This window comes from Acomys minous (assembly GCF_964271855.1).
Source record: "Acomys minous genome assembly, chromosome: 4".
Classification (NCBI taxonomy): Eukaryota; Metazoa; Chordata; class Mammalia; order Rodentia; family Muridae; genus Acomys; species Acomys minous.
In genome coordinates this window covers 112,308,990-112,327,539 of record NC_140486.1, presented here as the reverse complement: position 1 = coordinate 112,327,539, position 18,550 = coordinate 112,308,990, and the positions used below count along the sequence as shown (strand labels likewise).

The 18,550-nt window shown below is 44.5% G+C and overlaps 1 protein-coding gene across 6 annotated transcripts in view; it reads right to left on the bottom strand.

Annotated features, from left to right (window-relative positions):
• The window catches only part of LOC311596360 (UDP-glucuronosyltransferase 1A6), a 111,057-nt gene that overhangs the window by 42,650 nt on the left and 49,857 nt on the right, over window positions 1–18,550 (bottom strand). Inside the window, exon 2 of one of the 6 annotated variants that reach the window (XM_084779693.1) lies at window positions 16,878–17,736. The exons of 3 other annotated variants lie outside the window; for them this stretch is intronic. In XM_084779693.1, coding sequence (XP_084635819.1) covers window positions 16,878–17,735 — 858 coding nt within the window. In that variant the 5' untranslated portion in view covers window position 17,736. Of the gene's footprint in view, window positions 1–1,987; window positions 2,076–6,018; window positions 6,915–16,877; window positions 17,737–18,550 lie in introns of those variants that run through there. 2 more of the 6 variants (XM_084779692.1, XM_084779691.1) reach the window with 2 other exon arrangements.

Sequence of the window (18,550 nt, the reverse complement as noted above, 5' to 3'; positions counted from 1 at the left end):
CTAAAAAAAAAAAAAAAAACAAAACACCACTCCTTGTAATGGGTCTGCTCACAGCTCAGTGACTCTCACCCTCAGGAAGACATGTCACTCTTCTGTCCTCAAACTTGCAATCACCTTCCACATCTGAGTTGACAATCAATGTATCTAACTCTGCTTAGTTTTCTAGGAATTTGTAATTCCACTTTCTTCCCAAATGCTCTCAATACACGCAGGTCCATTTTCCCTCTTCTCTCATCTCCCTTAAAAACACTTGTGGTGTGTCATCAATCTCCACCAGTTTGTATGACCATGTACCAGGAAGTTGTTGAAGTCAATGTGACCAAATACAGGAGCCCTATCCTGTGCCTGTGTTCCTTTACTTAGGAAAAGAGATGGTTTACATAAAGCTTGGGAGATTATTTCATGAGAAGGGTTATATATATATATATAAATTATATGTGATATATATAATTTAGGGAAGTTGATTACTTTGGGAATCTATGGAACCAAAATACTTAAGGAGAGTGGTGGTTTAAGAGTGAATGAAGAAAATAAATAAATAAATAAATAAAAAAGAGTGAATAAAGAAGGAAGACATGAGCTACCCGTTCAAACAAACACTGCAGCATGATGCGGAGGAACATGAGATGAACAAAGGAAACCTGCCTTATGTCGCTTCTTTTCCCAGACACAAGGCAGAGTGGAGGAGATGGGAATTGGTGAAGAGCTGGTAACACAGACTTGAGAAAAGGAATCCAGGGAAGACACGTGCCCTTAAGGGCCATAAGATCAAACTGCTTGGAACCTTAGCAGAAAATCATCCCAACTTTGTATGAGATCCTGGTTCACTTCCGGCTTACTGCCTGATGTAGACAAAGGAACAGCTCCACACTGGAGTCCCAGAACCTACTACCAAACGTCTGAGAGCAAGCTCAGCTTCTCTGGTCCTCCCAGGGCTCAAGAAAGCTATAACCAGAAGACACTGTCTGGCTGGTGGACACAGTCAATAGAGTCCCCACCTCTTCTCCTCAGTTCTCTCAGAACCTCACTACTGCCTCCCAGTCACTAACATCTTGGTATACCAACTGTTGATGCCTTAAGGATTTAAATCAGCAGAGTTCCTTAAAAAAAAAAAAAATAGCAGGCAAGTGAGCAACTCAGAATGAGGGTACTTAGAAACCAATATTGGTGGGACAGTCTTTGGATGGAGGCACAATACAGACCTGAGAGAGTGGTTTCCTGCTGACACAGTTCATTCCCCCAACAAAAAACGTATTGGGCATGATGGGCCTGGGGAAATCAAACACAAAGTCAAACCTGAAGAGCCATATGGATGCGTGGCTGAGGATCTCCAGGAAGGACACCTCTCGCTGGAACAGCTCAGAGGCCAGGCTCTCATAAGGAGCGGAAGCAAAGTGGCAAATAAACTGGAATGGCAGAGGGTAGAGAATGTTCTTGACTCTCTCCAGAAAGCTCATGTGGTCTGAATTCCTTGTGAGTGTCTTTGGAACATATGAAGGAGGGCTTGGACACTGGGCAGCTTCAAAGTCAACACCACAAGGAAGGAATCTCAGAAGAAACACCTCGGGAATGTGCAAATACTTGGCCAGCAGTGCCCCACAGGGATACATAGGGTCTGTTAATATCACATCAAAGGTACTGGAGTTCAGGTGCTGGATAAGGCCTTCGTTGTGCAGGAGACTCATGCAAGAGCTCACGTAGAACGTCAGTAGGTTCTTCATAAGTTCCATGTTGCTTAAAATCATTGTCAGAGAATATTCGGTTTCAAGGAACATTTGAAAGGAGCTCAGCAAGTTATGTTCATATTCTTCTTTGGAGTATGGGACAGCATAGGTTTTCAGAGTGAAGAAGTCCTCTTCTTTGACGTACACGGACACATCTGGAGCCACAACCACCGTCTCGTGGCCTCGGGCACGGAGCTCCCTCACCATGGTCCTCATGCTCAGCCAGTGGCTGCCCTCTGTGGGAACCACCAGTACCTTCCCACCCTGAGCCCAGGGCAGGGCATGGAGCAAGAGCAGCAGCCCTGAGAGTCCTCCCAGAGACACCTGGATCCCCATGGCCATGGGCAGGGAAACTTATAGAGGTGAACCTTCCTTACCTATCTGTGGCCCAAACATGAGGTTCTTCATCTTATATTCCTCAAGTCACGTTATACAGTGGCATGTCATTGGCAGGCACAATACCCACCTTCAGTTAATCATTACATAATAAATCCATGCCTGGCCTTCACTACTGTCCTAACCTTCTGCCTCGACACAGAGAAAAACACAAAGTGACCTTATCTTCTCTTAACTGGGAAGATTTCTGTCATCTGTGGCTGTTCTTGAACCATCAGAGTTCACCTCTCCCTGTGGCCCCCAATTGTACAACAATGTTGAGTTCTCTCGTTTCATCATTTCCTTCTCTGTTAGCCATCGAGCTCTGAGCAGTGGCTGAAGGCTGGATACCCAACACTGCCTCAGAGAATTACTCTGATAATGACAATATCCCATTTCTGGGTAGATGTGTGTTTGTAAAATGCTTCCTGTTAACCGCCAGGTGTCGCTGTGCAGCAATCCTTGGTACCTCTTCAGGAGGATGAGTCCAGAGTCTCACTTCCTTTCTAAAAGAGATTTCTTTGCTCTTTTTTCGTGGCTGCCCTCCACCAGCCCCTCCCCTTCTCGTCCCTTCTACACATACATCAAATCCATTCATTTTCCTCCTCCCAACAACCATGCAAAATGCCCTGGGACTAGGCTGAGGCCCTTTCTGTTTGTTGAGATGGTCAAAGAAACTCCCGAGTGGATGGTGCTGGTGACTGATCAGTCTTTGGTCTTTGCTTTAGCTACCGCCGCCATTGTTTGCTGAAAAGCCACCTACTCCACATCTGATGGGAGAGACAGCCAGTTCCTGGAGGTAGCACCCGCCAAAATGCAACTGAATAAAACCCGGAGAGTTGGAAAAGAGCTATCAGAAGCATTTGGTGATGTTCTTTCCTCCATGAGAGGGATGCTGGGAGTTATGGCTCAAGGCAAAGTGACTGAGAAAGTCTGTGTTGCACTTCCAATGTCAGAAGTTTGAAATAGCAAGAAAGAAGAGAGGAGAGAGACAAATAGAAAGAAGGGATTCCTGCAAAAAGCCCTCTCTAGATGGACTAGAAAAGTATGAAGTAATGGTTGTTGAAAGGACCCCTGATGAGTGGGCAGCTTGGCCATCATAGACCTTTCATTTAACATACATTCTAGAACAAGTATTGTGAATGGGAATTCCTGGGGGAGCTGTGTCTGCAAAGGCTAATTGATGGATTAGAACTTGTGACATGGAGAGAGAAGTTTATAGGCCCAAAACCTACTTACAATTTATCTTGGACAATCTTCAACCTACTAAATAGCCATTTTTTTGCCTCCTCCTGTGTCAAACCCATAGCATAGGACCTATTGGACAAACATCCTAACAAACAGATTACAAAAAAAATCTTTTGGAATATTTTAATAAGACCTTAGTTTCACACCAATCAAAAGGCTAAGAAGAGTATTGTCTGGTAGCATCTAAGGCCTATAGCAGAGCTCTCCCAATCTTACTGTAACCTGCCTACCTGATGTGCCCCACCAATATGTTTGAAAACTGTCTTGACTTGTGGCTTTTTGTTATGTTTTGTTTCTATAAAATTTTTATAAGAAGCCGGGCACAATGGCTCACATGTATAATCCCAGCACTCAGAGGCAAAGGCAGGTAGATCTCTGTGAGTTTGAGGCCAGTCTCGTCTACAAAGTGAGTCCAGGACAGGCAACAGTACATACAGAAACCCTATCTCAAAAAGTTTTTTTCATGAAAGTGCTACCTCATTGGAACATGGTATTTGAGGTGACCTAAATCTGTATTTTCAGGCCATGGACACTCATACTTGACACTAGAATAAACCACACCTCTTATTCCATAGAGGTGAGAACTGTTTCTTTCGCCAACAGTATCTCAAGACTAATATACTGAAGCTTAGCCCACAAAACAGCTCTAGATATAAGGAATTAAATTTCGAATCAGAGCCATGAAATATTCAGCTAGGTTGAAAACTACTCAGGACCAGGATGTGTAGTGGACCTCTGACACAGATTCCAAAAGAATGCTGGGTACCAGTAAGAACTGCCTAGGGCTGTCGTGCATTTATAATCAGACCCGTGAGTGGCCTTTCCCTGACAGGTTCAGCATCTGTAGCCCAACCTTACAAAGGACTGCCTAGAGGTGTAACCAGCATCCTTAAACGGACCAGTGAAAGATGACCTAGAAACAGGAACCGCATCTAAGACCTGACCTGTGAAAGACTGCCCAGGGTGTGACCTGAGTCAGGGAGCCTAGAAAGAGATGTCTAGTGCAGACCAGAATCAGCAGAACCCAGGTCAGACACCAAGTTCAGTCGTTTGCTCCCACTCTTTCTTTACTTTTAGTTGCTTGGTGCCTCATGTCAATTTAACAATTCTAGTCCTGTTCTGTTTGTTCTCGTTGTTTTTCTTCTCATTTCCTTTGTCCTTTCTTCATTCTAGTCTTTTTAACTTGTCTCAGTCTCTGTCTCAGTCTTCCCTGAGTTAGGATTGTTTGGGGGTGTTTGATTGTATTTCTTTACCCATTCCTCTTTTCATTCTACATTTCTAGAGCTGCCTCCCTCTCCTATACATCCCCGTTGTTCCCCTCTTCTATTTATTTTCCCTCTATGTATCTTTATCATCACAATACTAATCACTAGTCTTATTGGACTTTTAAATTTTAAATTTTCGATTCACACATTAAGTGACTAAATATCGTAGGGCATTTACTGTTATTACTGCTGTTCAGTTACTTCAAGTATTGGAGTTCAAGGATCGATTGCATTTTAATCGACTGTTAGTGTATTTCTGTGGCAGAACTACCATTTAGATATAGGTGTGAGAGTGTACTATTAGAATCAAGGCCTCTGCTTAGGCCTCCTCTCACAAGTACTGACACGTGTCCTCTGGGTCCCTGTTTGTGAGCACTGAGCTGGCACATTTACTAGAGCCACGGTGTCTCACCCAGCATGCTAGTTTATACCAAGAGGACTTCTCCATTCTCAAAAAGCTATAATAAAAGTCAGGCATGATGGCACACACCTTTAATTCCAGCACTTAGGGAGGCAGAGGCAAGAAGATCTCTGTGAGTTCAAGGGCAGCCTGGTCTACAAAGCGACCCCAGGACAGCCAAGGCTACACAGAGAAACCCTGTCTTGAAAAACCAAAGCAAAACAAACAAATGACAACAACAAAAAGACAAGGGAGGGAATTAGGACATAAAAAGAAAAGGAAGATATCAAAGCATTGGTGTCCTCATTTGAATATAAGATGTGACCCTCAAGACTTTGCATGGAATTATTAGAGATGAGAAACACTTTCTTTAGAGTGGTAGAATATGAAGTGAACAGTTGTCTGCCTAATCACCAATGGCGAACACATTGTGAACGTTATCAAGAACACAACCCCAGTAACAATTGCCTCAAAAAGAAATACCTTAGAATAAAGAGAACTGAGGCAGTAGAAGAACTCTACGATGAAGACTTTCATTTGGTTGGTTTGGTTTGTTTTTCAAGACAGAGTTTCTCTGTGTAGCCTTGGCTGTCCTGGACTCTCTCTGTAGAGCAGACGGGCCTCAAATTCACAGAGATATGCCTGCCTCTGCATGCCCAAGTTCTGGGATTACAGGTGTATGCCACCTTGCCCAGCTCAATGAAGACTGTTTTAAGACCGATAAAGACATTGGAGGTGACACTAGGAAATGTACTCATAGAACCTCATGTACTCATAGAACCAACAACTACAATTTGATATTCCTTTTCTCTCTCCTAGAAATATACAAGTAGCACTCCTCATAATAGGTCAGGTCACAGCTCAGTGTCTCTGTTCCCGCCCCAGAATCAGGAAATCTCATTCTCAGGAAAGCAGTGTACAGACACATGGACATCTCAGTAGGAAGATTAGCATCAGAAAATATCTCTGCACAGAATACTGATTGGTTAATGGCTTCAATACAGACCTGAGAGAGGGGCTTCCTGTTGGCACAGTTTATGCCCCCAATGAAGATCATGTTGGGCATGATGGGCCTGGGGTAGTTGAACACAAAGTCGTCCCGGAACAGCCACACAGATGCATAGCTGAGAACTTCCAGAAAGGACACGTCTCTCTGCAAAAGCTCAGAGGCAAGGCTCCCATAGTGTCTGAAAGTTACATGACACATGTACTTCAAGGCCATACAGTACAGCATGTTCTTGACCCTTTGCAGGAAGCTCATGTGATCAGAGTGCCTTGTGAGTAGCCTCGGAATATACGAGGAAGGGTTTGGACACTTTGTGGCCTCGTAGTCTATGTCACCGGGAAGGAAGTGCAGAAAAAACACAGCAGGAATCTGTAGGTACTTGGCCAGCACTGCCCCACAGGGGAAAACTGGATCTGTTAAGACCACATCAAAGGAACTGGAGTTCAGTTGCTGAATCAGGGTCTTATTGTGCAACAGATTTGTGCAAGACTTTACAAAACTTGTTGATATGTTTTTTATAAGCTCAGATAGTTCAAATAATGCCTTCACATAGTTTTCTGTTTCCAGAACCAGTTCAACGCCTCGCATCACTTGTTGCTTATATTCCTTATTTGTGAACGGAATGGCATAGGTTTTTAGGGTGAAGATCTCCTCTTCTTTGATGTGCACAGTCACCTCTGGAGCCAGGACCACAAGCTGGTGGCCGCGGGCATGAAGCTCCATCACAACGTCCCTCATGCTCAGCCAGTGGCTGCCATCCAAGGGAAACACCAGCACCTTCGCTCCTTCAGCCCAGGGAAGGGCACACAGCAGGAGCAGCCCCATTAATCCTCTCAGGGGCACATGGAACTCCATAACCATCTCAAAAGAAGCCCAGGAGGGCAGATCGTCCTCACTATGCTAGGGCCCTTGCATCTCCTCCTTTATCTTCTTATATCCCGCCCAACTTTGCCATGTCATTGGGTGACACTGGTTCCCAGACATTAATTATTGCAGGATAAATATATCCTTGGCACCTGCTCAGTCCTGTTTCTAAGCAACACAATATTGATCTTGTCATTTCTTCCTTAGAAAACTACAACGACAGGATACTCCGTCTCGAGAGAGAGAGAGAGAGAGAGCATCCTAGTTCATATCTTTTTTTTCCCCTCCAATTTTAAAAAACAAGGCTGTGTATTCCCATTTCATTTCACCACCTCATTTTTCACTGGCCACATTTTAATAGACTGGCCCTGAGCTAGGGAGGAGTGCCTTGTGTTTTGATCTACGATGTAGCATTTCTTTTCTTTCTTTCTTTTTCTTTTTCTTTTTGTTTTGTTTTGTTTTTTTGTTTTTCAAGACAGGGTTTCTCTGTGTAGTCTTGACTGTCCTGGACTAACTTTGTAGACCAGGCTGGCCTCGAACTCACATTGATCCACCTGCCTCTGCCTCCCAAGTGCTGGGATTAAAGGTGTGTGCCACCACCACCCGGCCTATGATGTAGCATTTCTGGCTGTAACCCTATTAGCTAACTCTTTGAAGTCTCCTTTTCTACTCAAAAAGGAGCACTCAGTACACTATAAGAAACACTGATAAATTAGCTTGCCCAGATAAAGAGGAAGTGGCTCTCTGCTGGGTTATTTACCTAAATATCTCTGTAAATGATCTAGAACCAGTTTTTGAAGCTGCTGGTTGTTGTTAAGTGTGGGAACAGAGGAAGGTATTCCACATTCAAAATTAGATGACTCAATTGAAAGCAAGGTCAGTTGTACATTCTGTGTACACCCACGGTTAAGAGTCAACAAAACCTGATTATGCTTAGGCCAGGCCAGTGGAAGCAATGACATAAAGTGGGCTTAATGAGCTCTGTTTCCCATGAGTTCCTCCCTTTGTACTGGCTCTGGAGATGGCTCAGGCTAAAAGCCTATTCTCCTGAAGGCTGGGAGTTTCGGGTCTCTGTCTTCCCAGTGGGCACTGCAGACCCAAAACATGCAGCTACAGACACCTCAATACTTTAACTCACTAAAGACTATTAGAAGAAAGAGAAAGCAATGAACTTACACATTTTGCAGCTGCGATGAGTGCCTAAGAGAACTAGGTTAAAGCGGGAAAGGCTTATTTTGACTTGTGGTTTCAGAAGTAGCAGCTCACAATAGGCTGGTTCTGTGCTCTTTAGGCCTTCGGCAAGGCAGAAACATCATGACAGGCTGCCAGAGAGCAGATGTTCCTTAAAGAACATCTGGGCCGAGCACACAGCAAGAACAGAGCCTTATGAGGCCTCACATGGGGACCTGGAGTCCTATGGCCATCTCTCCAGAAGCCCCAGCAGGTTGTATGCCTCCTACATTAGTTACTTCACCATCTTCTCACCAGGGCACCTGACAAAGTGGGTTGACACAGGACAGCATGTCATTGCCCTGAAGTTAATCATTACAGAATAAATCCATCCTGCCCTTCACCCCTGCCCTATCTTACAGCCTCTTCTCCAAAGACTCTGACCACCTCAATTCCTTTCTAGAACAACTTCTAGGACCCACCGCTCCCACTAAGGGCACCCCAGTTCACCTCTTTTCTTCCAGCTCCTGAGATAGGCTACGGGAAGCCATTTCATTTCATTCCATTGCTTTTACCCTATTAGCCATATCTAAGTTGCAGCTGAACTCCGAATGGGGTCCGATGCCTTGGCTTCCAGTGTAATCACTGGGTGTAACTCTAGAGTTTTGATTCGAAGTGTCTCACAAAAAAAAAAAAAAAAAAAAATTCTCATGGTTAAAAGCTTGGGCCCCGCCTGGTAGCACTATTGAGTCAGAAGATGATGAGAGTGCTGGCTCTCTATATGCACATTTATACTTGGCTGTCCTTTAAGGTACATCTGCTCCCTGGCAGCCTCTCTGTCTTGATGTTTCTGCCTTGACGAAGGCCCAAAGAGCACGGAACCAGCCTACTGTGAGCTGCTGCTTCTGAAACCACAAGTCAAAATAAACCTTTCCTGCTTTAACCTATTTCTCTTAGGCACTTTTTGCAGCTGCGAAACGTCTATTTGATGACTTTTAGGTCTCTCCTCCCATTCTCAAGAGGCACCTGGTTGCACTATAAAGCATAGACGTTGGCCAAAGACAACTTAAACAAAACAAAGAGGCACCATTGGTTTTCTGGCTTGGTCCATACGCTGTACCAAGAGATAGATCTGTAAATGACTGGAAACACTATTGGCAGGAGCTAACTGCTGTCACAGATGAGGTCAGCTAGAAGGGACACAAACTCAAGATCCCATGATATGAATCCACTGAGGGGACCTCTCAGAATTCTATATCTACATAGTGAAATAAGAGCCGTGGCTATCTAAAGCACCCTTGGGCAAGACCAGCCCAGGCAGTTACACACTGTGGGTTGACACAGCATACTACTAGCATGGTTCACCTTGGGACCAAAGGGAGACAAACAAGTGCCTGAGGTGGTGGTGGTGGTGGTGTCTCCCTAAATGTTCAGTCTGTCTTCCTAAATGCTGAGGGCTGTGCTCTATTTATTATTAACTAGGTTCACTGGGTGGACATTAATCAGGGTCCCTACTGGGGTTTGTATTTAAGCTTCTATAAGATTACTGCCAGCCCCACGTGCTAATAGGATGGAGTCTCCAAGAACAACATGGACCATATAATTTGTGAGCTCTTTGTTCAAATTCCAAGATGAAGAAAGCCGCTGTGTGACCAGGTAGGTCAAAGCCCCGGAGGCTGGTCCTGCCCCCACAGTGTTACCCTCACAAGTGCCAAGTAGATTATTGTCACCCAGTATTGTGTGACCAGGCTCCCTGACTTGTCTATCTTCCCACTGCACTACAGCTCGGCCTTTCTGCCTAACCTGGTCGTGAGAAATTGCCTAACAGACATTTACACTGAAAACAGAGTTGACCACTGAGCAAACATGCATACAGATCACTTCCAACTCACACAGTGCAAAAGCTCCTCTGTGCGTTATACTTTCCAGAAGCCTAGGGTCTTAGTTCTCCTGCTTTTCCTTTTCCAAAAGCAACTTTAGTGCTCTCTGTAGCTCGTCCCTCTGCCCCAACCACTTCCGCACATGTTGTCCAAAAGGCTCCATTTTTGCCCTTCAACACACAAGTCAGATCGCATCAAGTGCCTTCTAATGAGGCTGGCCTAATTCTAGGTTGTCACCACTCGTGTCCTTTGCAATGGCCACAATAGCAAGAAAGGGGATGAGGCGGTTAACTGGGAAATCAGACCTTAGCACCTATGCTCTCTTCTCTAGAGTGCTACTGTTGGCATTAAAAAGATGCTGCCCCCACTCCCATCCCCCAAGCCCCCCCCCCTCGCAACATTCACTATGCGAGGTAGCCACTTCCTGGAGGTGGGATGCGACTCCTCTACCTAGATTTGGGTGACAATCTCACAACTGCACTGAACACCTGTGAGAGAGCATACCAGGACAGGGCTGGCGATCTCCTTTGTCCCTCTGTGGGTCTGTCGTGAATTCACTTTCACGTGCCAAAAAAGCAGTGTTACAGGCAGTGCGCTCTCTCTGAGGGCTGAAATCAAACTATTTAAGTCGATGCTTGAGGTTCCGTGGTTGGTTAGTGGCTCCTTAGGACTGAACTCAGCCTAAGCTTTTCCCCAAATCCACACAAACCAGCCCATTGCCGTGCAGGGGGCGTAACAGAAGGAACTTGACAAAAGTCAGCTTTCAACCTGAGGTCTGACTGGGTGAGGCAATTGTACACATCCAGTGCTGTTCGGACCAGAGGATTTGCTTCTGGAAGCGTTATTGAACTCCAAATCACCGAGCAATAGTTCAACTCAGGGCACCTGGCTAGCACTTCCCTTGGTCTGGAGGAGGAGCTGCTGTGACTGATGCTAAACAAGGTTATGATTGGTCTGTAGAACAGCTGAAGAGGTGAGGCGGGCTAAGATTGGTCCAAACACCTTTCGGGGGAGCTGCTCAGGCCCGCTTAGGGGAGTTGTCCCAGCAACACCCTCCTGTGAATGTCTTTTCTATATGTGGCCTTTTCTGCCCCCCCCCTTTCAATAATATAGGCCGAGAGGGGAATCCAACGCCTTCTTCTGGCCTCTGAGGGCATCTTCACCATTGTCTCACTGTCTATCTCTGTCTCTCTGTCTGTCTCTGTCTCTCTCTCTGTCTCTCTCTCTGTCTCTCTCTCTGTCTCTGTCTCTGTCTCTCTCTCTGTCTCTCTCTCTGTCTCTCTCTGTCTCTCTCTCTCTCTCTCTCTCTCTCTCTGTCTCTCTCTCTTTCTCTCTCTCTGTCACTGAAACATTTTCCCCTAGAAAATTCTCATTTCTAAAAGTGGGTGAGGGGCCCCCTAAGAAAATGGCAACATGTATCTGGCAAAAGATAGTATTTAAAATATACAAAGAGACTTCACAATTTAAAAATAAGTTAAACAATAAAAGTGAACTGAGATTTGATAAGGCACCCATCTGAATATGTGCTCGGTAACACCCAGAGAGCTGTGCAAGGAGCACACCGTTGCCAGTTATGAAAAAGAGGCAAACAATAACTGGGGTGAGTGTCTAGCACACAAATTCAAATGGCTAATACAGACAAGGCTGCTAATAACATACATTAGCAAGGACCAGAGCAACTGAAACTCAGATAAACTACTGTGAGGTATATAAAATAATGCAACTGTTTTGAAAAGTAGCTTGGTAATTTATTATGGAAAGTTGGGATTTAATAGTCCCACTTATAAGTATTTACCCAGGAAAATGGATATTGTATGGTCTGTGGAAAACCAAAAAGAGGTATTAGGACAAAGCAACCACAACTTGCTTGGGACCAGTAGTGGGGGGGAGGGGCCTATGACAACAGAGCATAGTGAGGGGTGGCAGTAAATATGAGCAAAGTCCAGGGAGCATGCGCATGGCACATTGTTTGCTACCATGAACATATGTTCACCTTCAGTAGCCAAAAAACAACCACAAATGCTGAATTAGTGATTTTTTAAAAATGTACCACAAAGGAGTCCAGGGCCAAGTGGCTTCTTCATACAGAAATCAAAAGTCCTACATCTGTACACGGTCAGCTCCAATCCTTCACAGCAGTGGGGGAGGAGAAAACATTTCCAACTCATCCCACAAAGCCAGTGATATCCTTACATCTTATAAAGATCAGATTGTTTTATTGGGATAAAACTCAGCATAAAAGTGCTTGCCATCAAGACTGACTGCTGCAGTTCAGTCATGGACCAGGCATGATGACAGAGAGAATTAACTCCTGCAAGTTGTCCTCTGGTGTCCACACGCACGTCCATAGTATGTGCACCCTTACCCTACACTAAACAAATAATTTTAAAATGTATAAACCTTTCAGCATCTTTCATGAATATGTACACAGAAATCCTCACCAAAATGATGTCAAACCAAGCCTAGTAACACATAAGAAAGAGTTACGATAGGGTAAGTGGTAGTCTCCCTGAAAGACAGAGTTGACTTAAGATTAACTGCTGTACTCCACTTTGTCATGGAATAAAGAAGAAGCCACACATTGATCTTAACAGACATAAGAAATCCATTTGACGAAATGCACCAGACCCTGTATAGTAAGAATACAAAACAAACTAGTGGCAGTTGGAAACTGTCTCAATGTTTTAATCTGAGAATCTACCCAAATATCTCTAGTTATTAGCAATTAATAAGGAAAGGCTTAATGCTTTCCTTCTAAGATTGGGACCAAAAAAAAAAAAATGTCTTCCTTTCTCACACATTCTAGCAAGGCAACTAAGCAGTAAATATAGATAGATAATAGATAATTTATAGTTAGATGATAATTAGATAGATAAGTAGATGATTGATAGATAGATAGACAGACAGACAGACAGATGATAAGTAGATGACAGACAGACAGACGGACAGGCTTCCTAGGATGGAAAGGAAGAAATGGAGCTCTCTTCTTGTAGTTACAGGATACATAATCACTATTTAAAAATTGATCATATTGCTAATAATATAAAATTCAAAATTAAACTGAAACAATCCCATTTAAAATTACACCAAAAACTAAAATGTGCCAGAGAGACAGTACAACAGTTAAGAGCACTTATTATTCTTCCAGATGACCAGATTTTGGGATCCTGCAACTATATTAGGTGGCTAAAAATTGCCTGTTACTTCAGCTCCAACTTCTGTCCTCTGCTGGCACCCACACATGCATACATAAACCTCCACACCGACAAATGTACAAATGCTCATAAAAATATTTTAGTAATAGGTTTAAAGTGTAAGCCTCAAATAAGAAGTAGAAAACAGGGTTGGAAAAAAATACTAAAGAGGACCACAACACAGAGAAGAGTACCCCACAATCACGGCACAGAGCTTTTAGTGTTGTTAGGATGGCAAGGATGGCATGGAGGAAGTAAAAGAAAGCAAGGGGGAAATGTCCCACTGGGCGGGGTGCTTACAGGAGCAAGCCTGAGGACTGGAGTTCAGATCCTTAGAATGCGTATGGAAACAGATGTGGGTGCGTGCCTCTGTAACCCTGGCAACACCCTCAGGACCAGAGAATCCACAGAGCTTGGGCCATCCAGCCTGACTCCACAGCCCTGAACAACAGTAGACCCTGCCTCAAACAAGGTAGAAAGGTTCTCCTCTGACCACCACAGGTATACCATTGTACCTGCACAAACACATATGCACAGACAGACAGACAGACAGATACACACACACACACACACACACACACACACACACACACACACACACACACACACCTTTTACACACATACAAAGAAAAATAATCTGGTGAGAGATTGATATGTAGGTGTACACATTCTACATTCATTACAATTCAACCACAAGTACAGAAACAGTTTAGAGACATGCATTGGGCTTCATGTTTTCCTCCCCCAAAAAGACACGGAAATGGCTAATAAGCAGTTGAAAAGATGCTGACTATCAAGCCATTATAGAAATGAAAATTAAAACTGTGAGATAGCATTCATACCTACTAGGATGGCCACAGTTTTTAATGGAAAATAACAAGTTTTGGTAAAGATGTTGAGATACTGGAACCTTCCATTTATTACTAACGGGAGTGTAAAACGGTGAAGCAACTGTGAAAAAAAACCCTCAGGTTCTCAATAATTTAAACATAAAATTGTAATATGGTCACACAAATACACATCTGAACATATATTTAAAAGAACCAAAAATGTGTTCAAAGACTTGTTCCAAAATGGTCATAATAGGACTTTGTTGTTGTTGTTGTTGTTGTTTTTGTTTTTTTTGTTTTTTGAGACAGGGCTTCTCTGTGTAGCCTTGGCTGTCCTGACTTGCTTTGTAGACTAGGCTGGCCTCGAACTCACAGCGATCTACCTGCCTCTGCCTCCTGAGTGCTGGGATTAAAGGAGTGTGCCACCACCACCCTATGCAGGACTTTTCTTAATAATGGAAGCTATTCAAATTGTAGAAGCTCAAATGTCAATAAACTGATAAAATGTGAGCTATTCCTACCCATAATATTATTCAGATACAAAAGTGAAGTACATCATGATACATACTACAACACAGACTAAAAAAGCTGACAGCTGACACAAATGATCATCAATTTTATTTGAAATTTCCAGAATAGACAAGTCCATGGGGACAGGAGGGTAAAGGTTGTCTAAGGTTAGAGCTAAGGGATGTTTTTTTGGGATGACTGGAAATGGTATTAAATGACTTTTGTGATTGTTGAAAAATCTGAACGATATATATATATATATATATCCTAGTTTGCTTTAACTATCAACTTGACACAACCTAAAGTCACCTGAGAAGGGAATCTCAGCTGAGGGACTGCCCTGGTCAGACTTGTCTGTGGAGTTGTCTACAGAACATTAGTTGATTAGGAGTGCCTAGCTCACTGTGAGCAGCAGTGTGCCCTGAACAGGTGGCACATGAGGTAACAGGTGAGTTACGCAAAAAGCTGAGCGAGGCGGCAAGCCGCCTCTTCCTTGGAAGGTTTCTGCCTTTAGGTTCCGGCTTAAGTTCTTGCCCTGACTTCCCTCAAGGATGGGCTGTACCCTATAAGTGTAAGCCAAAGAAATCCTCTCCCCAATACTGCTTTTGGTCAGTGTGGTTTATCACAGCAACAGAGGAAACTAGGACACACACACACACACACACACACACACACACACACACACACACACACAAAATCATTGAACTGAACAAACTACATCTAAGGTTTGTTTTTAAAATTCACTTATAAGAGAAAGATAAAAAGATACGCAAAACATTTTTTTTATTTCAAGTCATTCATCTGATCCAATATTACCAAAATTATTAGCTAAATCTCTAGCTGTTTAGACACTAATGTGGAATACCACGTGGGAGCCTGGACTCATCCCAGCCTTTATAACTGGTTGACAGAAACTGGTAGCCAAAATGTTTTGCAATCTCCAAGGAAAAAAGCCAAACACTGAAGGTAGCCACACATCACAGGCCCTGTGTGCACTGGATTAAATAACGTGCATTAAAAAGAGCATGCTAAGGATGAATCAGCATTGGAGGGCGGTGGGGAGAAGGGCACAATGAACAGTGTGTTTTTATGCTAAAACCCAAGGTTTTGTTTTATTCTCTGATATAGCCTCTCTCTCTCTCTCTCTCTCTCTCTCTCTCTCTCTCTCTCTCTCTCTCTCTCTCTCCTTTCCCTATTTCTTTATCATTTCTCCTTCTCCCTCTCTCTTTCCTTTCTTCCCTTCTTTCCTTCAGTCCTTCACCCTCTTCCTCATTCTCCCAATTTCTTTTTTTTTTTTTTCCTCCCTCTCAGGCTGTCTTTGAATTCATCATCCACCCACCGAAGCTTTCCAGAGTGTCCTGCTCACGCAGATTACAGTTTTGTGCCCCTATGCTAGACCTGTGTCTTCTTTTAACCAAACAAACTCACGGAGCTAACCTACCTTTTCTTCCATCTTCCTTCCTTCCTTCCTTCCTTCCTTCCTTCCTTCCTTTGCGTTTCTCTCCCTATATCTTTTTTCCTTTTTTGGGGGGGGGGGCAATTGAGCTCAGAACCTGACACGTGCTAGGCGAACACAAGTGTGTCCCCATTTAGCTACATCCCAAAACCCAGGTCAGCCATTCAGAACGTTTACAGCACTGCGCAAACCACTAGTCCACCTGGCCCCATGCGTTCCCACCACAGCAGCTGTGAAGGTATCAGGGAGCCTCTTGGGGTCTGCTTGAGGCTTTCCTTTCAAATGGAAATCCTGTATAAAAGGCAGGAGTGGCCTGAAGCTCTTGAGCTGTTTTGAATTAAAAACTCACATTATTATTTTCCAAAGTAACTATATATCCTAATTCATAAAGACTTGCTTGTTTCTTTCTTTCTGATAAAGGCCGGAGAGCACATGGAAGCCACATACATTCTGCCGCATATATTCTTCCACTGTTGTCGTCAACGTCCCCTTTAAAACTATACTGTCTGTGCTTTATTAGCTGTGGAGCATGAGAAAGCCACGACTCGGGGAGCTAGGACCCCTGACTTCCATTGGCTGACCCTCTGGCTTAGGGCCCAAGGACGACGTATGTGACAGAACTGGTTGAGAGGTTTTAGATTGGGACCCGTCCCCTGACTCGAACCTTCACCTCTGTGGACTAAACATTTCTAACGCTCCGTCAAGGGCTCTGTGACTGTCACCGAACCAAGCACACTTTCTCCTGAAGCCGGGCGAGAATCTGTATTCATCCAGCTTCAAGGACCCACCCCTTGCTACTCTGAGCCTGACACCCCTTTGCCTACCACCGTGTCATGTGACCATCTTTTCCCAGGAAGAGGCCCAAACACAGGAGAGGGAGCAGCCAGCCAGCCGACAAGAGGCATGCGCACCTGCTGGGGAAGAGACACGGAAGAGGAAGACTCGAGTCACCCACCTGAGACAGCTTCCTTTCCTTCTTGCAGTTAGTCCCTCCAATGAAAATCATGTTGGGCATGACTGGCCGGGGGTGCTCGAACACAAAGTCATACCGTAACAGCCACACCGAGTTCTGGTGTAAGGCGGATAGGGACACGTCTCTCTCGAGGAGCTCGGAGGCAAGGACTTCGTACTTTGAATACAGACAATAAAATAGGTAGTTCTCTAAGATGTTAACGATGAAGTTGGCCACCCGTTGGGGAAATGTCATGCGGTCTGAGAATTTGGTGTAGAATCTGGGGACGTAGGACACGGGGCTTGGACTTTGACCGTGCATGTGCTCCAGAGAGCATGGAAAACCTCTGAAGAGATAGACGGAGGGCAGCCTGAGATACTCAGCCAGGATCACACCGCAGGGCATGGCGGGATCTGTGAACAGAGCATCGAACTTGCTCTCCCTGAGGAAGCTGAGGGTGGCAGTGTCCTTCAGGAGGCTCCGGCAGCTGAAAAAGCACAAGTCGATGACAATCATGTTGTTCCTGTACTCTTTTAGAGGAGCCATCAGCTGTGACCTGGGAGCAAAGTGGTTGTTTCCAAAGGAGCGGAAACGGGTCTGCAGCTCTTCTAGGTCATAGGGCACCGGGAAGGTTTTCCTTATGTAGTATTTGGATTCTCCCAAAAGCAAGTTGACTTCCGGCACAAGCACCACAATGTCATGCCCTCTTTGACTGAGATTCTCCACTATATCCTTCATGCTAAGCCAGTGGCTTCCATCCTGGGGGACCACCAACAGCTTGTCACCTAGAGCTGAGCCCCAAAGCACTAAGAAGAGAAACCCTGCTGCAACTCTCTGACCGGCGGGAAGGAGGCAAGCCATCCTAGGAGAAGTTAAAGCAACAACAGTGAATACTCCTGAAGCCACAGGGCCCTGAGCTGCTCCCTCTAACACACCCAGTGATTAATACTCCCCGCCTTCCTATCCTTTGCTCTAAATGCCCTCAAATCGAAGAAAGATAAATTAATATTTAACACACACCCAGTGGTTTTAATACTGCCCGCCTTCCTATCTTTTGTTCTAAATGCCCTGAAATTGAAGAGAGCTAAATAAATATTTAACCACATTTAAGCACACAGTTGCCTTCAGTCAGCTTCATCTCCACTAATGGGTCTCTCTTTCTCCAGGGGGCAACCTGGAGGGAGCTCGGGGGACTCCAGCTGTGCCTTGTGAGGTTAGTAGAATAGCTCTTTCTCAATGTTTTGACACTTTCTTGCCAACTTTGTTCCCAACAAGGGAAATACTAACATGACAGAGGACATATTTGACAGTCAAAGCAACACACAGCCCTGCCTGTCTCCCTCACAATTCTTTTTTTTTTTTTTTAATTTATTAAGTATACAGTGCTCTGCGTGCATGTTCACCTGCAGGCCAGAAGAGGGCATTAGATCACATTATAGATGGTTGTGAACCACCATGTGGTTGTCGAGATTTGAACTCTGGACCTCTGGAAGAACAGTCAGTGCTCTTAACCTCTGAGCCATCTCTCCAGCCCTCCCTCACAATTCCTAAGCATCAACTTCTTCTATGTGCCTCTTTGGGTCTATGTGACCCTATCTTTATGGGGATGCCAGTCTTATAGGGTGGGACCCATCCTAAGGACCTCATCTTCACTAACTCCATCTGCAATGACTGTG